General features: G+C 47.2%; 1 protein-coding gene across 1 annotated transcript in view; it reads right to left on the bottom strand.

The window, feature by feature from the left end:
• SYNE2 (spectrin repeat containing nuclear envelope protein 2) overlaps positions 1 to 17786 on the bottom strand; it is a 233618-nt gene that overhangs the window by 3972 nt on the left and 211860 nt on the right. The window contains exons 98-111 of the mRNA XM_082236352.1: positions 16132 to 16282; positions 15838 to 16020; positions 15231 to 15368; positions 14448 to 14642; positions 13343 to 13622; positions 11053 to 11121; positions 8683 to 8822; positions 7525 to 7645; positions 6409 to 6620; positions 4827 to 5027; positions 3227 to 3355; positions 1660 to 1851; positions 1440 to 1529; positions 219 to 265 (exon numbers count right to left, since the gene is read on the bottom strand). Coding sequence (XP_082092478.1) covers positions 219 to 265; positions 1440 to 1529; positions 1660 to 1851; positions 3227 to 3355; positions 4827 to 5027; positions 6409 to 6620; positions 7525 to 7645; positions 8683 to 8822; positions 11053 to 11121; positions 13343 to 13622; positions 14448 to 14642; positions 15231 to 15368; positions 15838 to 16020; positions 16132 to 16282 — 2148 coding nt within the window. The remainder of the gene's footprint in view (positions 1 to 218; positions 266 to 1439; positions 1530 to 1659; positions 1852 to 3226; positions 3356 to 4826; positions 5028 to 6408; positions 6621 to 7524; positions 7646 to 8682; positions 8823 to 11052; positions 11122 to 13342; positions 13623 to 14447; positions 14643 to 15230; positions 15369 to 15837; positions 16021 to 16131; positions 16283 to 17786) is intronic.

The raw sequence follows: 17786 nt of genomic DNA, 5'->3' as shown, positions 1-17786 counted from the left end.
TTGAATTGTGGTGCCCAGAACTGGACACAGTACTCCAGGTGAGGTCTGACCAGAGCAGAATACAGTGGCATTATTACTTCCCTTGATCTAGATGCTATACTCCTATTGATGCGGCCCAGAATTGCATTGGCTTTTTTAGCTGCCGCGTCACACTGTTGGCTCATGTCAAGTTTGTGGTCAACCAAGACTCCTAGAAAACGTTTTCCAAAACATCCTACCTAATATCAGCGCCACTCTCGGTCTCCAAGGTGTTCCTTCCACCAGCCTGCTGAAAATGGAGATATTATGGTGTTATTTAGTCGTACTTTCCTCAAGAAACGCAAGCGCAAAGAAGCAAATCCCAAGTGACATGGTTACAGAGCTCAAAATGCTTCTGTGCCGGGGGAACGTCACAAGAAACGTGGGTTTGACGAGTGGACGCTGCTCCATTAGGATGAATGGGGTAGCACCCCACTAAATGCAGTCTTCTCTCCGACATCCCCCCTCCAGCTGTCTACTTAACAACCAGTCCAGGGGGTGGCACTGCCCGTTAGCTTCCTCCTCCTTCGGGTTAGTGCCCCTCTTGTAGAACTCAGTCTGGAGAAGGATGGGGACAAAATCAAACAGGACTGCAGCCACCATAAAGCTGTGCCCCAATGCTCATTTGGCAGAGTCCATTCAGGAGGATCACATGGTCAATGCTATCAAAACCTTCAAGTCAGCACTGCAGGGTCATACGCCTTTGCATCCCCCCAGTAGTCAGGGTGACGAGGGCAGATTCAGCCCCATAACTACGCCTGAATCCCCATTGGAATGGGTTGAGGCACAGTCGTACCTTGGCTTTCGCACAGCTTAGTTCTCGAATGTTTTGGCTCCTGAACAATGCAAACCCAGAAGTGACTGTTCCGGTTTGTGAACTATTTTTGGAAGCTGAACATCCGATGGGGCTTCGGCAGCTTCCAATTGGCTACAGGAGCTTCCTGCAGCCAATCGGAAGCCGCGCTTTGGTTTCCGAACGTTTTGGAAATCGAACGGAATTCCGGAATGGATTCCGTTCGACTTCCAAGTTATGATTGTATAGGCATGGGACAAGGGAAGAGCTTGTAGCCTGGCCTTAAAGAAGCATTTCAAACCAGGCTTCCACAACCTAGTGTCCTCTTGACCTACTGGACTACAACTCCCATCACCCCCAGCCGGCATGGTCAGGGAGGAGGGGAACTGCAGTCCAAGATGTTCTGGAAGGCATCAGGTTGGGGAAAGGTACTGAACAGAAACCATGTATCCTTTAGCATGGCCACGAATTACAGTTGAGTTGCTGGACTGTCCTGACCAAACCGGGCGAGTCAGCTGTTCGTGTTAACTTGCAATAAAGCATTTCCAGATGGAAACAAGACGAGGAGAAGGTACTAACAAACTGGAGAAAAACCAGAGGTTTGGAAAAGAATTGCCAAGCGGCTTGCCTTGTTTTTATGTGTGCAAGGTTTCTCTGGTCGCTGAGGACAGCCTCCCGAGTCCAGTTCGTCCACATCCTGCAGAAATGCACTTGTGTCCTAGAAGGAAGAAAACGGAAGATAACTTTACATTCTGCAGAAAAGCTTTATCTCCCAGGAGTTATGCACCCCCCTTGGGAGATACAGAACTGCATCACCCTGGATTCAAGCGCATGCATCCCAGCCTCACCGGCTTTCCATGCGAGACCTTTAAATCACTTGAGACTCTTTCCAGAAGCTGCTTCAGTTTCTTCCCAATAACGTGGACCTTCTCTTGAGCTTCAACATAATCTCCTCCACCAGATTTGACGAGCAAGTGAGTGGAAATCTCCTGCAGAGTGTTGACTTGCGGCTGCCGTTCCAGAAGCTCTTTCTCCAGTTGCTTCGACAGGGAAATGGAAGGAAATATTGATGCATGTATGACTCTGCCCTACACAGAATCAAGCTCACCACTTGATCTGTCCAGCCCACTGTTGCCTACTCTGATTGGGCAGCGGAGCTCCAAAATCTCTGATAGCCCTGAGATCCTTCAAAATGGAGATGGCAGGAACTTTACCTGGGAGCTTCTGCATATGAAGCGCGTGCTCTGCTACTGAATTGTTGGACAACGGCTAATATGTAAGTTTGTTTCCAGGTGCAATTCACTGGGCTCACATCAGTGCCTAAAGCCCCAAAACAACTTAGGCCCCCATATATCTGAAAGTCTGCCTCTCTACTTCAAGACTCTCTAGGGCAGCCTTTCTCAACCTGTGGGTCCCCAGATGTTGTTGGACTACAACTCCCATCACCCCTAGCTAGCAAGGCCAGAGCTCAGGGATGATGGGAGTTGTAGTCCAACAACATCTGGGGACCCACAGGTTGAGAAAGGCTGCCCTAGAGGGTCTTGAGGGAGGGTCAACACTCTCAGAAGTTTGATCACTGGGGTCCCAGGAGAGGGCATTCTCTATGGCAGCCCTTAAGTTATAGAATCAAACACAGTTATAGAAGTTATAGAATCAATCACAGAGTTCCCTCCACACATGTGCATTTGACAACCTCACTACGCAGTTTCCTTAGCATGCTGAAAACATATGAGTGACAGATATTTTAGGACCCAACCTATTCTCTTCTTGCCTGTTGTCATATTTTAAATTGATTCTAGTACTGTCTCCACCCCCATCATTCAGCCTGGACAATGAGGTCCAGCTCCGAGGTCCTTCTGGCAGTTCCCTCACTGCGAGAAGTGAGGTTACAGGGAACCAGGCAGAGGGCCTTCTCGGTAGTGGCGCCCACCCTGTGGAACGCCCTCCCACCAGATGTCAAGGAAATACACAACTATCTGACTTTGAGAAGACATCAGAAGGGAGCCCTGTTTAGGGAAGTTTTTAATGTTTGATGTTTTATTGTGCTTTTAATTCAGTTGGGAGACACCCAGAGCAGCTGGGGAAACCCAGCCAGATGGGTGGGGTGTGTATGTAATAATAATAATAATAATAATAATAATAATAATAATAATAATAATAATTGTTGTTGTTGTAACCTGCCCTGAGATCTCATGTTGAAGGGTGAGTAATAAATCAAAATACCACTCCTACAACGACTATCACTAACCACGACAAGATAGGGCACAGGAAGGATCTGAAAAGCAGATAATTGGCATCCCACCATCAAACCAAATGAAGCGAAGTAACATTGTACCTAATGGGAGCAAGTCAACTGGTGGGTCAATCATTTCTGTATGGATGCACCAAAAAGTTTTTTGTTTTTTTTAAACCTACCATTAATTCTTTTCGGCTCTCCTGAATTGCGTGAGGATCAGCATTCAGATCCTTGATCTGTGCTTGATGCCTCCGAACCTCTGCAACAGCCAACCACAGCAGCAGGTTATGGTTTTGCTTATGGAAATCCTGCAGAGAAAAAACACCCATTATTAGGAGAGGCAGGGAAGGGCAGCCTGATCAGATGACGTCTGCTGACAAAGGCCGGTTTCAGACTGCATGCCAGCAAACTCAGGTTGCGTACTTTGAGAGGATTTGATGATCTTGTGAAACAGCAATCTTTTGCGATAAAGAAAGGAAATGCACTGGAAAGAATAGGATAAGAATGGCTTGATAACGTCGTGTCAAACCAGATTGAATGCTCCACAGCCCAGGTCTACCTCTTTGGAAACTTTGCACAAACAAATCAGGCTGAATGCTATGCAGAAGGGACCCAAATAATACAGGGCCTTTCCAACTTGGGTTGAAAGGTAGTAATAATATGTAGCACTTATATTGTGCTTTCTTGAATGCTCAGCGTTCCCTGCATACAGTCTCTCATGAATACTTAAAGGCAGGGAAGTATTATCAGTTCCATATTGACTAACCATAGGTGGAGGGCTGAGGTTGACAGATCGTGGCTTGGCTAAGGCCACCTGTTCATGGCAGAAGAATGTTTCCTGGTTTGCAATTTAGACTATTAGCCACAATGCTTCACAATCTGTTCCAGGCAAAGGAGGCCAGAAGTGCAGGGAGGTGGGCTTGCATCCTTCAGCTATGTTCCGAAAGGAAAGTCACAAAACTCGAAGATCTTGCCTTACGTAAGAATGCTGTGCAACTACGGAGTGTTCTGCAAATGGCATTTTAAAGCAGTTTCTTAAATCTGCCCAGGTTGGCTTAAGAACATAAAAACATCCTGTATACCTGAAGTAGCATCTCCACCCCCATCATTCAGCCCGGACACTGAGATCCAACACCAAGGGTCTTCTGGCGGTTCCCTCATTGCGAGAAGTGAGGTTACAGGGAACCAGGCAGAGGGCCTTCTTGGTAGTGGCACCCGCCCTGTGGAACGTCCTCCCTTCAGATGTGAAGGAAATAAGTACCTATCCTATTTTTAAAAGACATCTGAAGGCAGCACTGTTTTTAATATTTAACGCTGTATTGTTTTTAATACTTGATTGGGAGCCGCCCAGAGTGGCTGGGGAAATTCAGCTAGATGGGCGGGGTATAAATAATAAATTATTATTATTATTATATTATTATTATTATTATTATAAAAAAGGCTGCTGGATCAGGCCAGCGTCTAGCCCATATTCCTGTTCTCACAGTGGCCAAGCAAATACCTATAGGAAGCCACCAAACAGAAACTGAGAGCGACGCCAACCTCCCTGCCTGTGATTCCCAGAAACTGGGACTCAGAGATGTACAGCCTCACAACAGTGGCAGCAGAACAGGGACACCAGGATTAGTAGCCATGGATGAAGTACTTTCCATTGCCCATCCAGAATCTTCTAATGTTCGTTTTCATTGGTTATCCCTGCGTTCCAGTGTTATGAGAGATGGAGGAAAACCTTCTCCCTATCCACTTCTTATAAATAAGAAAGCAATGGGCTGCACTGACCTGGCAGCCCACCAGGGCTTCCTGCAAACTCTTCCTCCACTCTCCCATCAAATGAATGGCCTCCTCCCAGCGCATATTGACTTGCCGAAGCCTGTTCTGGAGCTCTTTGGATCCAGCGCTGTCTCCTTGCCTGAAGTCCTTGCTGGTCAGGTTGGCAGAAAGCACAAGTGCCTTGTAGTTATCAAAGGCTTTGAGCATATCCTGGCGGGAAAGAAGTGGGTTATGATTCTGATTTCCAAAATAACTTGGGTTTTTCAGCAGCGGCACAACAAAACAACCGGTTTACCAGTGAGATTGCCTTGCTTCTTTGCATGCCTATTCGACTGCTCCCATCTACAAAACTGGCACTGTGGCAAGTGCCAACATAATACTTGTAAGAAATGGATCTTTTACACTTGGAACGCCTGCTTGTTGACAAAAAATTTTTGTTTAGGCAAGCCGATCCAGATACGTGAAAACGCTGGCGTTTTTTTCACCTGCTCTTTAGCTTATTGTTGATTGCAATTATTTTGGAAGGCTTGTTTTTAACTGTTTCCCACCGACAATTTTCCATAGCTTTATTCTTTTTTTATAAGCCGCTTTCAGCCCCCCCCCCCCCCCCCGCTTCTGACAAGTGTTTCAGTCTGTGCTTTTGCATTTTTACCTCTAAGCTGCCTTGAATCCTGGTCCGGGGTGGAATAGAAATAAATATAAATATAAATATAAAAAAAATACAAAACAAACAAGGCTGTTCAAAACCTTCACTTAGGGGGTAATCCTATGAAGGCTCTATGAGTGCATTCCAACAATTAGTTCATGACCACAAGTCCATGACTGATGTGAATTACAACTCTGGGGTTGCGGCGTTCATCTCACTTTATTGGCCGAGGGAGCCAGCGTACAGCTTCCGGGTCATGTGGCCAGCATGACTAAGCCGCTTCTGGCGAACCAGAGCAGCGCACGGAAACGCCGTTTACCTTCCCGCCGGAGTGGTACCTATTTATCTACTTGCACTTTGATGTGATTTCGAACTGCTAGGTTGGCAGGAGCAGGGACCGAGCAATGGGAGCTCACCCCGTCGCGGGGCTTCGAACTGCTGACCTTCTGATCGGCAAGTCCTAGGCTCTGTGGTTTAACCCACAGTGCCACTCGCGTCCCATGTGTTTTATACTTACTGTTGTTTATATCTATGTATCTCACATTTTGGATTTTTTTTTTTGGGGGGGTGTTTCATTGAGACTCAGGGGTAAGAAGGCAACAAATAAATTGAATTAAGAGTAGAAGTAGTAGTGATCGTGATGATGGACCGAGGCTAGCATGCCTGGCCCCACTTATCTTAGTTAAGAACACCTGCACAGAACTAGAATCAAGCAAACTTCAAGGTCTATCACCAGCCATTAGACCCGGGAGCCAAATGGAAGAAGCTCTAGGTGTAACTGCCTTCTGCAGATCAGATTCTGGCTCTCTTACCTGTGTGGTCTTTCTTAAGAGATTGTCCCCTGCCATGAAGAGAGTGCAGCCCTGGAAGACCTTGTCTTGATCCAGCAAGGCACTTCTCAGTTTGGCTACAGGGATTATTTACCAGGACAAATGGTGAACTCACTTTCTGCTTCTTGACTCTTTGATGGATGGCTGTGATGCTGGTGGGCGGTTCTGCCTCCTGCAACATTTCAAGCTCCTTCTCTGTTTTATCCAGCCAAGTGTTGATATTCGTGAGGTCAGAATTCAGCTGCTCCCGCTGCTGCCGATTCTGCTTCATTCTCAGCTTGTTGCTTAAGTCTTGGGCTTGAATCAGCTCCCATCTCTCGAGGCCTCCTGCGGTTTGTTGCAAAATTATTCATTTTTTAAAAATTTTATTAAAAAAGCTTTGAAGCTTGACTCAGAGGAATATTATTTCAGGCACTCGCTGGGTCCCCTGAGGAAACAGATCTTCTACCCCAGCCTAGCTACAAGAGCCAACATGTAGCCTGTGTGAATTTTTGGGTAGCCTTTTAGGGCTTCTATCCCTTTACAATAGTGTAGCATTGATACCTTTTAAAGACACAATTGATAGCAGCCTTCACCAACCTCCAGATATTTTGGACTAATACCCCATGTAGTATTTTCTGCCATTTCTCTTTTTTAATGATTCCATCTGCTGCTTCTGCCTTTTACTTTCATGTGGCTGTTTGTTTGTTTTTTCACTATTTTTCATTTTTACATTAGCTGCCTTTAGGCGTTTTGCCTTTAAATGCAAAGGGGGAACATAAATACTTCAATAGATAAAATAACTGCACCTGCTCACATTCATTTATTGTTATCTTTCACTCCCTCTTCGCTTCCTCCATTTAGAAATTTTAAGTTTGTTGGAGCAGGGATCTCTTGTTTATTGGCTTTCATTCCTCTGTAGGGCACCATCTACACTGATGTTATAAATGCATAGGGAAAAATGAAATCCTATTTCTCACACACTCTGCAAAGAAGCCTCTACATCTGGCTTCCTCAACCTCGGCCCCCCAGATGTTTTGAGACTACAATTCCCATCATCCCTGACCACTGGTCCTGCTAGCTAGGGAACAGGGGAGGAGTTGTAGGCCAAAAACATCTGGAGGGCCAAGTTTGAGGAAGCCTGCTCTACATAAACAGAGTTTATTACATACATACATACATACACACACACATGCATATCTGTATCCATTTTGATACAGATCTATCTCAAAAAATATTACAGCTAAAGTACCTGGTTGTTTTTCTATGGCTGCAACGCCATCAAGGCTCTGGCTAGACTGGGGTTCCTCGCTAGGCAACATCCCAGAGATCTCCTGCATGCTGTCCAGACTCCTGCTGCTCCGTTGTTTCACCTGGAATATAACAAGATAGAAAGAAGGGAATGACACATGGCACCAGCCCATGTACACTGTGCCCAACCTCATGAGGTGTAAGTACAAGAACTCAGAGAAGCAAGGAATAAGGATTCAGAAAGTATCATACAGACTAAACAATGGAAAATTGCTTTTATAGAGAATCTTTCCTTAAGATTTGAAATTGAGAGTGATCCAGCAAAAATTAATATTTTGAGTATATTAGACCCTGCAATGCATGAATAGGAAGGCACTGCATAATGCAGTCAGATGTTAGAGGTGTAATGCTGAGAACACCACATTGAGGCATATGATGTGGGCTTCTCCACTGACACAGTATTTTTGGTCTGAAGTTGTTATCCACATCAATTTTGCATTGCCCAAATTGAGATGTTCTTATCATTTTAAATAAGATTCCTATAGTATGGGGATTAATGGCAAGACAACAGAAGTGGAATTTGCATGCCTTTATGTTTGCTAAGAGCCTGAATGGATAAATACTCAACATCCATTATGATCTGAAGATCTACTGACGCTGAAAATATTTGAACATATTTCATATAGGCATCAATTTTGTGTTGATACCTTTTCGGACACCTGGAAGGCTTAAATTAACTTATATGTTTAAGATACATATACAGATGGCAAGTGCTTATATAATGTGAATTTATTGGTTTTTTTTGTTATTATTAGTGTTATTTGTATAGTAGTTCCTTTTATTTATTTTATTGCATTTGATTTCTTTCCTTCCTCTTTCCTTTGCTAAATTTGCAAATAAAAATATGTTGTCATTTTTTAAAAAGTAAAATCATGCACCTCTTTCATCGCTTAAGCCATACAATGTCTCTCTCCTCTGTCCAGTGCAAATTCCTCATTTTTTACTTCCAATGGTGACCAGCTCCAGCATGGCTTTTGGTCAGGGATGACGGTGGTCCAAAAACATACGGAGGGGGCGCAGGTTGCCTGCTCCTGTCTTAACCTAAAGGCCAATCCAGCCCTTTTAAGCTAGTAATGTACCTGCATCCAGTAGGACTTACATAGCCTGGTTTGTAGGGAGTGCTTGTCTCAGGGCTGTTCAAAAGGACACTTGGAACCATCTCTCCCTGGCTGTATGGATGTTTTCGGCAAGCAGGGCTTTCCGGAGAGTGCCACGTGTGAGTCTCAGAAGCAGATTTTTCTGTGGTACGACATGGAAAAAGAAATCCGCAGGAAGTTAGATGGCCAAGTTTGGGGTGAGGGGTTGGGGTGGGGGATATGAATGAATTAAAAGCATTCTGCAGAATAGGGAGAACCAAGTTATGATGCGGGGGGGGGAATATATATGAAAGTTTTACCGTTCTTCCTTGCAAAGCATGCTTGTTTGCAAATGTATGCCGGCTGTGTTTCAGGGGCAATGAAATGAGGAGCCATGCAGTTATGGGTGGGCACGTCCCCTCACCCCACCTTCCTGAAAAGGCCTACAGACAGTTAACAACACCACCGAAAAGTGCAGGCGGGAAAGATGACTCTGGGAGGGAGAGCTGGTCCTACATGGGAGAAGGATGGCGTGGCCCTTCTCAGCCAGAAAACTTCAGGGATGCTATTAAAGGTAAAGGTAAAGGGACCCCTCACCATTAGGTCCAGCTGTGGCTGATTCTGGGGTTGCAGAGCTCATCTCACTTTATTGGCCGAGAGAGCCGACGTACAGTTTCCGGGTCCTGTGGCCAGCATGACTAAGCCGCTTCTGGCGAACCAGAGCAGCCCACGGAAATGCCGTTTACCTTCCCGCTGGAACGGTACCTATTTATCTACTTGCACTTTGATGTGCTTTCGAACTGCTAGGTTGGCAGCAGCAGGGACCGAGCAACGGGAGCTCACCCCATCGCGGGGATTCGAACCACCGACCTTCTGATTGGGAAGTCCTAGGCTCTGTGGTTTAACCAACAGCGCCACCTGCGTCCCACAGGGATGCTATTACAAGGCAGCAAATGGTGGGTCACTTAGGCTGCGTACGCACTGTCCCATTCGTAGCACACAAAAAACTGCAGGTTTCCTTCAATCTGGAATTGTGCCTGTTCATCCTCAAAACTGCTTCTTATAATCTAGACCCTGTTTGTCCGCAAGGGTGGGTGTGGCTACTCGATATGCATTTGGAAAACCTCCTCTTGAGGTTATCCATGCCTTTCCCTCCCTGCACATGAATGAAGGAGGAAGCAGTGATTGCATTCCTGGCACACGCCCACCTACAATGTCATTGGGCAGGTGTGGATGAAGCCCCACCTACACCTGCTTTTGAATGGACATGGAATCCATCTGCCATGAGCTTTTGTTTTCAGAATGAAATCCAGTTTCTCAATAAGAGCTTTTCAGCTAGCACGGCTAGATGGTGTGTGGACTATATAGAAAAGGGCTCAGTTCCTCTTGATTTTAAAATAAAAAAGGTGTGCATGCAGCCTGCATCTATTGTGTTTCTGACCGCTAAAACAAGAATGGAAGCCACTTTGAACCTTCCACTCTCAAGCATCAAAATGACTTTGACCATCTCTGCTGGAAAACAGGACTCCTTGGTGACGCATCTATGTCTGCAACACACAAAGTGATGGTGCAGATGAAACTAAAATTTTACTCTCAGTTTAAAGACTGTCTCAAGGCAAATCTAAAAAAAGTAGTATAAACACTGACAACTAGGAAACACTGGCCTGCGAGCGCTTCAGTTGGAGAACAGCCTTTACCAAAGACACTCGAACTCAAAACACATGGGAGAAACGTGCTAAGAGGAAGGCACACTTGGCAAATCCACACCGTGAACAACTCCCGCCTGGAAACCAATGTCCCCACTGTGGAAGGACGTGTGGGTCCAAAATTGGCCTCCACAGTCACTTACGGACTCATTGTTAAAACCGTGTTCATGGAAGACAATCTTACTCGGCTACGAGTGATTGCCAAAGAAGCAGCAGATGAAACTAACATGGATTCTGGAGAGAATACCAAGTGCTCATTTTCAAAGCAAGCTGATCGCCCTGTTCAGCCCAATGCTGAATGGCAAAGGAGGCCTTAAAGCTAAGCTATGATGTCCAGGACCAGAAAGATTTTCTGTTGGGTTGTTTTTTTAACCTAGACTGCACCTGAAGGCTTATAGACTCCAATGCAAATCAAAACACAAATTTAACCATCTTTGTGCTGGAGTGGAGAACTGGGGGGGGGGGGAGCACAATCTTGACCGTTCACTAATGATGACGCATGTGCAAATGGTGCAGCGTTAAACAAAAACGGGGAGAAAAAGAGAGTGAATCCGCCATGAACCAACTGGAGCATGGTGTTGACACAAGCCAGGGAGCCAGACACTTGCATATGAGAGAGGTGTAAGGAGCATAGCGTGCGCCACAGGGAGACTGTCATGTTGAGACACATGCAGCAGCAGTGCCTACCAGAAACTGCTTTCAATGATTTTGTGGTCATTTTAAGAAAGGCCTCAGCATTTTCAGGGATTTCTACATCTGAAAAAAGAACAACATCACCAATTGCCTCGCCGGAGAAAAGAGGCTGTGAGCGCACCCCCCCACAACTACCCACCCCACAGGACAGAAACATAAGAGCAGCCCCTGACAGATCCAGCCAAAAGTTTGCATAGCCTGGCATTGCATTTGCAACAGCTGGAAAGACTCTGACAAGCTCATAAGGAGAGTACAGTGGTACCTCAGGATGCGAACAGGATCCGTTCCAGAGCCCCGTTCGCATCCTGAACGGAACGCAAGACACGACGGCGTGTCTGTGTGTGTCACGTTTTGCCACTTCCGTACATGTGTGTGAGGTTATTTTGAGCGTCTGCGCATGCGTGAGCGGCGAAACCCGGAAGTAACATGCTCCGTTACTTCCAGGTTGCCGCGGAGCGCAACTCGAACGCACTCAACCCGAAGCACGTTCAACTTGAGGTATGACTGTATTAAGGCAACAGCCCCCCACCTGCTGCTAAGCTCCACCCCCCACCAAAGTACCTGTAATTTAATGGTATACTGTTTTTTAATATTGAGATTTTCCTGTAGTTATTGTGGTTCAGCAGATCTCCCTATATCATTCTGCTTAGCAGCTGACTTTCCCTAGCAGCTGGGATGGGCCAGAGCAGGGAAAGCCAGCCAGTAAGAAAAGAGATGTTGAGAGATAGGTTGGAACAGCCAGCCATTGGCTCCTCCTTCACTGTGCAGGTGATTTGTGTCCCTCTCAAACTTCTGCTGCCATTACACAGGGGCGGGGGGGGGGGGCGTCTTCAGAAAACCAGGCTATGGTGGGAGACAGCCACAAGACTGCCCTGATCCTCCACAGGTCCAGCTCCAGAACTGTGGGGCAGAGCTCACATGGTGATATATGTACAAAGCTATTCAAAGTACAGTCATACGCCAGGTTACAGACACTTCAGGTGGCGTTTTTTTTCAGGTTACGGACGCTCTGAAACCCGGAAGTACCAAAACTGGTTACTTCTGGGTTTTGGAGGTCGTGCATGCACAGAAGTGCTAAGTTGCGCTTTGAGTATGCACATAAGCGCCGCCGAATCGCAACCTGTGCGTGCGCAGACGCGCCACTGCGGGTTGCAAATGCTACGAGTTGAGAACGTGGATCCAGCACGAATCACGTTCGCAACCCGAGAGTCCACTGTATATGGTGTGGGGTTTTTTGCCACAGCTTCCTGCATTTCTAGCTGCATGCAAAGAACCCTGCTGTAAGTAGCACAGAACATTAGCTTCTGCACCATGTTAGCCTGCTAGAATAGCTCAGTTGGTAAAAGAAGAGACTCAGGGTTGTGGGTTTGAGCCCCATGCTGGGTGAAAGATTCCTGCATCGCAGGGGGTTGGACTAGATGACCCTCGTGGTCCCTTCCAATTCTACAATTCTATGATATGAGGATGGGGTCTTGCTTCTGAATGCTCCCTTCCCGCATAACAAGCTCCCGGCATTAGGTCAGCCAGCACATCAAAGAGGATAATGCTAAGCCTTTCGCTCCAGTGTACTAGTTTTCTATTTGAAGGTTTTGGTTTTTAGCAAAATAGCTCAGACTATTTCTCCATGTAGTCCAGAAAGGTCTACTCTGACTGGCGGTGACTCTCGCAGTCTCAAGGAACAAGCCTCTTAACTGGCGGCTGAATCTCGGACCCTCGCCAAGCAAAGTATGCGCTGTACAGCTGAACTATGGCTACTCTATAAATATATACACCGTATTGGCCTGAATATAAGTCTCACTTTTTTTGCCAAATTCTGACCGTGAAAAGTTAAAGTGCAGCTTAAATTCACAACCTTACAAAAATTGGCTTTTACGATATTGCTGCTGAAACAGACATATGGTAAAACGGAATGGGTGTGAGTGCCTGTGGAATTTTAAGGGAGATGCTTATATTCGGGTATTGTCTTTTTCTCTCTCTCCCCCCCCCCCATGAATTTTAAAAGTGCGGCTTATATTCAGGTGCAGCTTATATTCGGGCCAATACGGTAATACTCATCCTGCACGTACCCTAGAGTGAAGGGACACAGCCCAGAATTCTCCCACCTGTACACGAAGGGCATCAATGAATCTTGCAAGAGATGGGAAAAGCTCTTGTGCAGACATGCCTTTGAATGGTTGCATTGCTAGCAGTTCAATACTTAAAAAGCTGGGCCACGGGGTTTTTGCATGGGTGCCAAGGTTACATTTCCTTGCTGAAATGGGAAGAACTGCTAGGATGGACTCACCTGACAGATCACTGTAATACTGTTCTTCTTCCTCATCTTGTGGACCGGAGTCTCCGACGTCCCCGGTGTGATCCCACTCCAACGGGATGGAGTCCACACTGACGGGTGTCTCGCAGCCTGACCTCTCGTGACCCACTGCAGGGGGCACGAGGTGGCAGAGGGACTGCTGGGGCGGCAGCACTTCCTGCATGCCCTTTCGGCACCAGGGGTCGCTCTGCATCCCCCTTGCGTCTTCCATGTCGGCCTCGCTTTCAGAGGTCTCCTTTTCATCTTCCAGTCCCTAAAATGGAAGAGCTATCGCTGAGCAAAATTATTGACACGACTTCTGACTAATACCAGCGTATCCTGCCCCAAATGCACTTGCCTTACTTACAAGAACATTGGAATTTGCCTTATACCAAGCCAGACCTTTGCTCTATCTAGCTCAGTATTGTCAGGCCTTTGGTCCATCTAGCTCAGTTTTGTCTACACGGGCTGGCAGCAGCTCTCAAGGGTTTCAGGCAGCGGCATCTGTTGGGAATCTGAACCTGAAACTGTTCTAAACCTGAAGCACCACTTTAGCTAAACCTGAAGCACCACTTCCGCTGCCACTGCGCGATTTCTGTTCTCATCCTGAAGCAAAGTTCTTAACTATTTCTGGGTTAGTGGAGTCTGTAACCTGAAGCGTCTGGAACCTGAAGCAGATGTAACTCGAGGTAGCACTGTAGGTCTATTCCACCTCTTGCATGCAAGGAAATGGAAAGGTAAAGGGACCCCTGACCATTAGGTCCAGTCATGGCCGACTCTGGGGTTGCGGCGCTCATCTCACTTTACTGGCCGAGGGAGCCGGTGTACAGCTTCTGGGTCATGTGGCCAGCATGACTAAGCCACTTCTGGCGAACCAGAGCAGCGCACGGAAACGCCATTTACCTTACCGCCATTTACCTTACCTATTTATCTACTTGCACTTTGACGTGCTTTTGAACTGCTAGTTTGGCAGGAGCTGGGACCAAGCAAGGAGCTCACCCCGTTGCAGGGATTTGAACTGCCGACCTTCTGATCAGCAAGTCCTAGGCTCTGTAGTTTAACCCACAGCGCCACCCAATGCAATCTTAATAGCTCTTACCGGGGGCCAGGATGCCAGTCTATGCTGGAATCGGGAGACACGGCCAAACACGTCCTGGTAGTATCTGTGGACTTCTTGCAGCTCCTCTTCAATCACAACAGCATCCGAAGGCTCGCTTTTCTGAATCAGGTGCTTCCCGGACATAGTAAGCTCATGGATCTTGTCGGTGTTTAGCAGTATTTCCTGCTGGAAACACTGTTTGGAAGACAAGCAAGGATGCTTCCTAAGTACAGCATTGCTCATCAGGTTAATTCCCCTTTTGGATAGGGAATGTTTCACCCCTCTCCCTGAGGCCTGGATTCTTAATCCAATTCCTCATATATACAATCAGTGTGTTTTGGGGGGCACGGGAATGGGGTGCTGTGCTGCTGGTCATAACTTGATAATAGTCTTGTGGGTGCCAACACAACCCAAAAAAACGGGGAGGGGAGAGATAGTACATTTTGCCAGTGAGAACCATGATACACACAAGAAACCACTGTATACAGTGGGTTGCTGGAACCTCCCACAAGTTGGGACCGAGAAGAATGGTTGGTCCTCATTGGAGATGAGAGACATCCAAGTTCAGAGGATAAGTAATCCAATAAATAAATAAACCAAGGTAGCTTTGCTTCCACTCCTTCTTTTGGGATGGCAGGAAGCTTAAGGGGCTTGCAGCAAATTTCCCAGGGATATACTGTATATCCAAACAGGAGACAGGCAGATGTTATAGGACTGAGGGGAGGTGTGGAACTCAGCTCATTTCTCATGATGCTTTTTTCAAAAAAGAAAAACAATACCCACATTTAGCTGCCGCATTTTCTCGTCCAGGTTGCTCTCTGAGAAGTGTTCCACGTTGGTCAGCTGCAGGTCCATTTCGGTCAGCCACACCAGGATACTGTCCTTCGTCCCCACAAACTCCTCCCATTGATTGGTAAAGTGCTAAAGGAAATCAGGGAAAGCAAAAAGGTCGACGCGACAGTTGGCACATAGCAAAACTGCTGCTTGTTTGCCGGAAGGAGGCGTACAAGGCGCCACCCCACCGCCTTAGGGACTCCACTCCAGATTTGTGCAGGGTTTACTTCCTTTAGCCATTTCTTCTCCTAAATATGACCTGCAAGGCAGCGGGTGTGGACTGCTCCTCAGGGTTTACTCCCAAAGCCTTTCTGAGTACAGCCGAAAGACGGAGGAGATTTAAGATAGAGTTTTCCTTCTCCTAGATGGGACACCCTTCCCAGGTTGAGAAGTCCCACCTGCCCCTCACTGCCCTCTACCACACGTACAGAAACCGCTTTCTTGACTGTTGGACGCACTATTGGTCTCATCCGCTCAACCCACATCAAGGGTTTGAGACCCACAGGCTACCCTCACCTGAAACCTGACAGCCGTGGCATAGGCGGCCTGTGGTTACCTTGAGTCTCCTGAGAATTGCCGTCACGCGTTTCTGGAGGTTATCCCAGTCTTGGTTGCCCTTGTGGACCATCTGCTTCAGCTTACTGGCTGAATCAGTGCGATTCTCCCGGGCCAAACGCCGGTACTGTTTATTGATCAGCTCCAGCTGCGTCAGTCGCTCGTGGATTTGTCGCTGAAATGCCTGAGGTGGAAAAAGCAGCCCTTTGTTTTCTTACGAGCAGCCTCATACCTGGCATCGCTCAGGAAGAAACGAATTCTAGGGGGAAAACAACAACAGAAAGCGGATGTTTACCTCAAATTTCTTCAAGTCCTCCTTGGCATTGGTGTACGAAACCTCCGAAGAGTTTGGATACGCTGCTGTCCTCTCGGCTGTCTTCAGCCAGTCCTCAAAGCGAGAGTAGTCCTCCAGGAACTTTTGCCAAAGTTGCCATGTTTCCTCAATCCTAAAGGGGAAACAAGCAGCAACAGCAGCATTTTTCCCCAGTGTACTTCATGTGGAAAAACCACCAGCCTTCTGGAACCTTCTGGAACACAGCCTGCCCAATTCCCCTTCCCCTCACAGCTCACCCAAACCACCTGCCTCTGGCAACTGGTGAGGTGGCATGGGTGAAGCTCTGGTGGTCTTCTGTGTTCCCAACACCACAGGCCACCGTCACTTAGCAAGAGGGAGAGGGGTGAGAAACAGGGAGTGTGGTGCATAGTGGCAGAGTCATTTCACCATTCTAGCTGCCAGCCAAGCTCCCTGTGCTTCACCCCCGCAGTAAATGCCAGCAACCCACATCACTGGGAGGTGATTTCTCCCCTTTGCTCTGCCCCCCACTGATGAGAGAAGATTGCATTTTGAAAGGCAGGCTTTCCCCCTCTCACCTCCCACAGCAGCAGCAGTTGGGGGGATGGTAGCTGTGTGAACTACATCAATTACAGCGTGACAACATCATTGCAATATTATTATATGGTTAAGATATATGCGGTCCATATATTTTCAAGCATGTTGTTGCAATACAGATAGCTTTAATAGAGTATTAGATGAATTCACAGAGGATAAGCTATCAATGGCTACAAGCTGGGCATGTTCTACAATATGCTTCTGAATGGCAGTTGCTGGGAATCACAAACAGGGAGAGTGCTGTCACAATCAGGTCCTGCTTGTGGGCTTCTTGTTGGATCCTCTGGTGGACCACTGGGGGAACAGGTTGCTAGTCTACATGGGTGATTGGCCTGATCAAGCAGGACTCTTTGCACACATGCCTTTAAAAGAAAAGAAAGCTAAGATTCTGAATTCTGGCCCGGAGACCACATCCTGCGCTTCTTCTGTGTTCTCATAGCACCAAACCACACACAGAGTCCTGATCGCGGAACATAGGGTGCTGTCTCATACAAGGTCAGGCAATTTTCCCCATCTAACCCAATACTGTCAAAAGGCAAGGCCTCTTCAGGGTGCCAAGCAGTGGTCTTTCCCATAATTTGCTTCTGAAATTCTTTAAGCTGGAGATGCCAGGAATTTAGTTGGGGACCTCTTGTTTATCCATATTGCTTGCTCTGACCCAGTAGCAGGGTCTCGTGCTGAAGGAGACCACTTCCATCAACTGCCATGTCAGGGACGGGGAACCTGCAGCCTTTAGGAATTTGTTGCCCTTCAAATCCCATCACACACCCCCAGACAGCACAGCCAACTGTATGAGGGAAGCAACATCTGTAGGGCCACATATTCCCCATCTCTGGCAATACAGCCATGCCTTGAGTTGAATGTGCTTCAGGTTGAGCGCTTTTGGGTTGCGCTCTGCAGCAACCCGGAAGTAACGGAGCGGGTTACTTCCGGGTTTCGCCGCTCGGACATGCGCAGGCGCTCAAAATGATGTCACGCTCATGCGCGTAAGCAGCAAAACGCGACCCGCGCAGACGCACCATCGCGTCTTACGTTCCATTCAGGATGCGAACGGGGCTCTG

The sequence above is a fragment of the Podarcis vaucheri genome (genome assembly GCF_965113315.1).
Source record: "Podarcis vaucheri genome assembly, chromosome: 1".
NCBI lineage: Eukaryota > Metazoa > Chordata > Lepidosauria > Squamata > Lacertidae > Podarcis > Podarcis vaucheri.
This window is presented reverse-complemented; position numbering and strand designations above follow the sequence as displayed.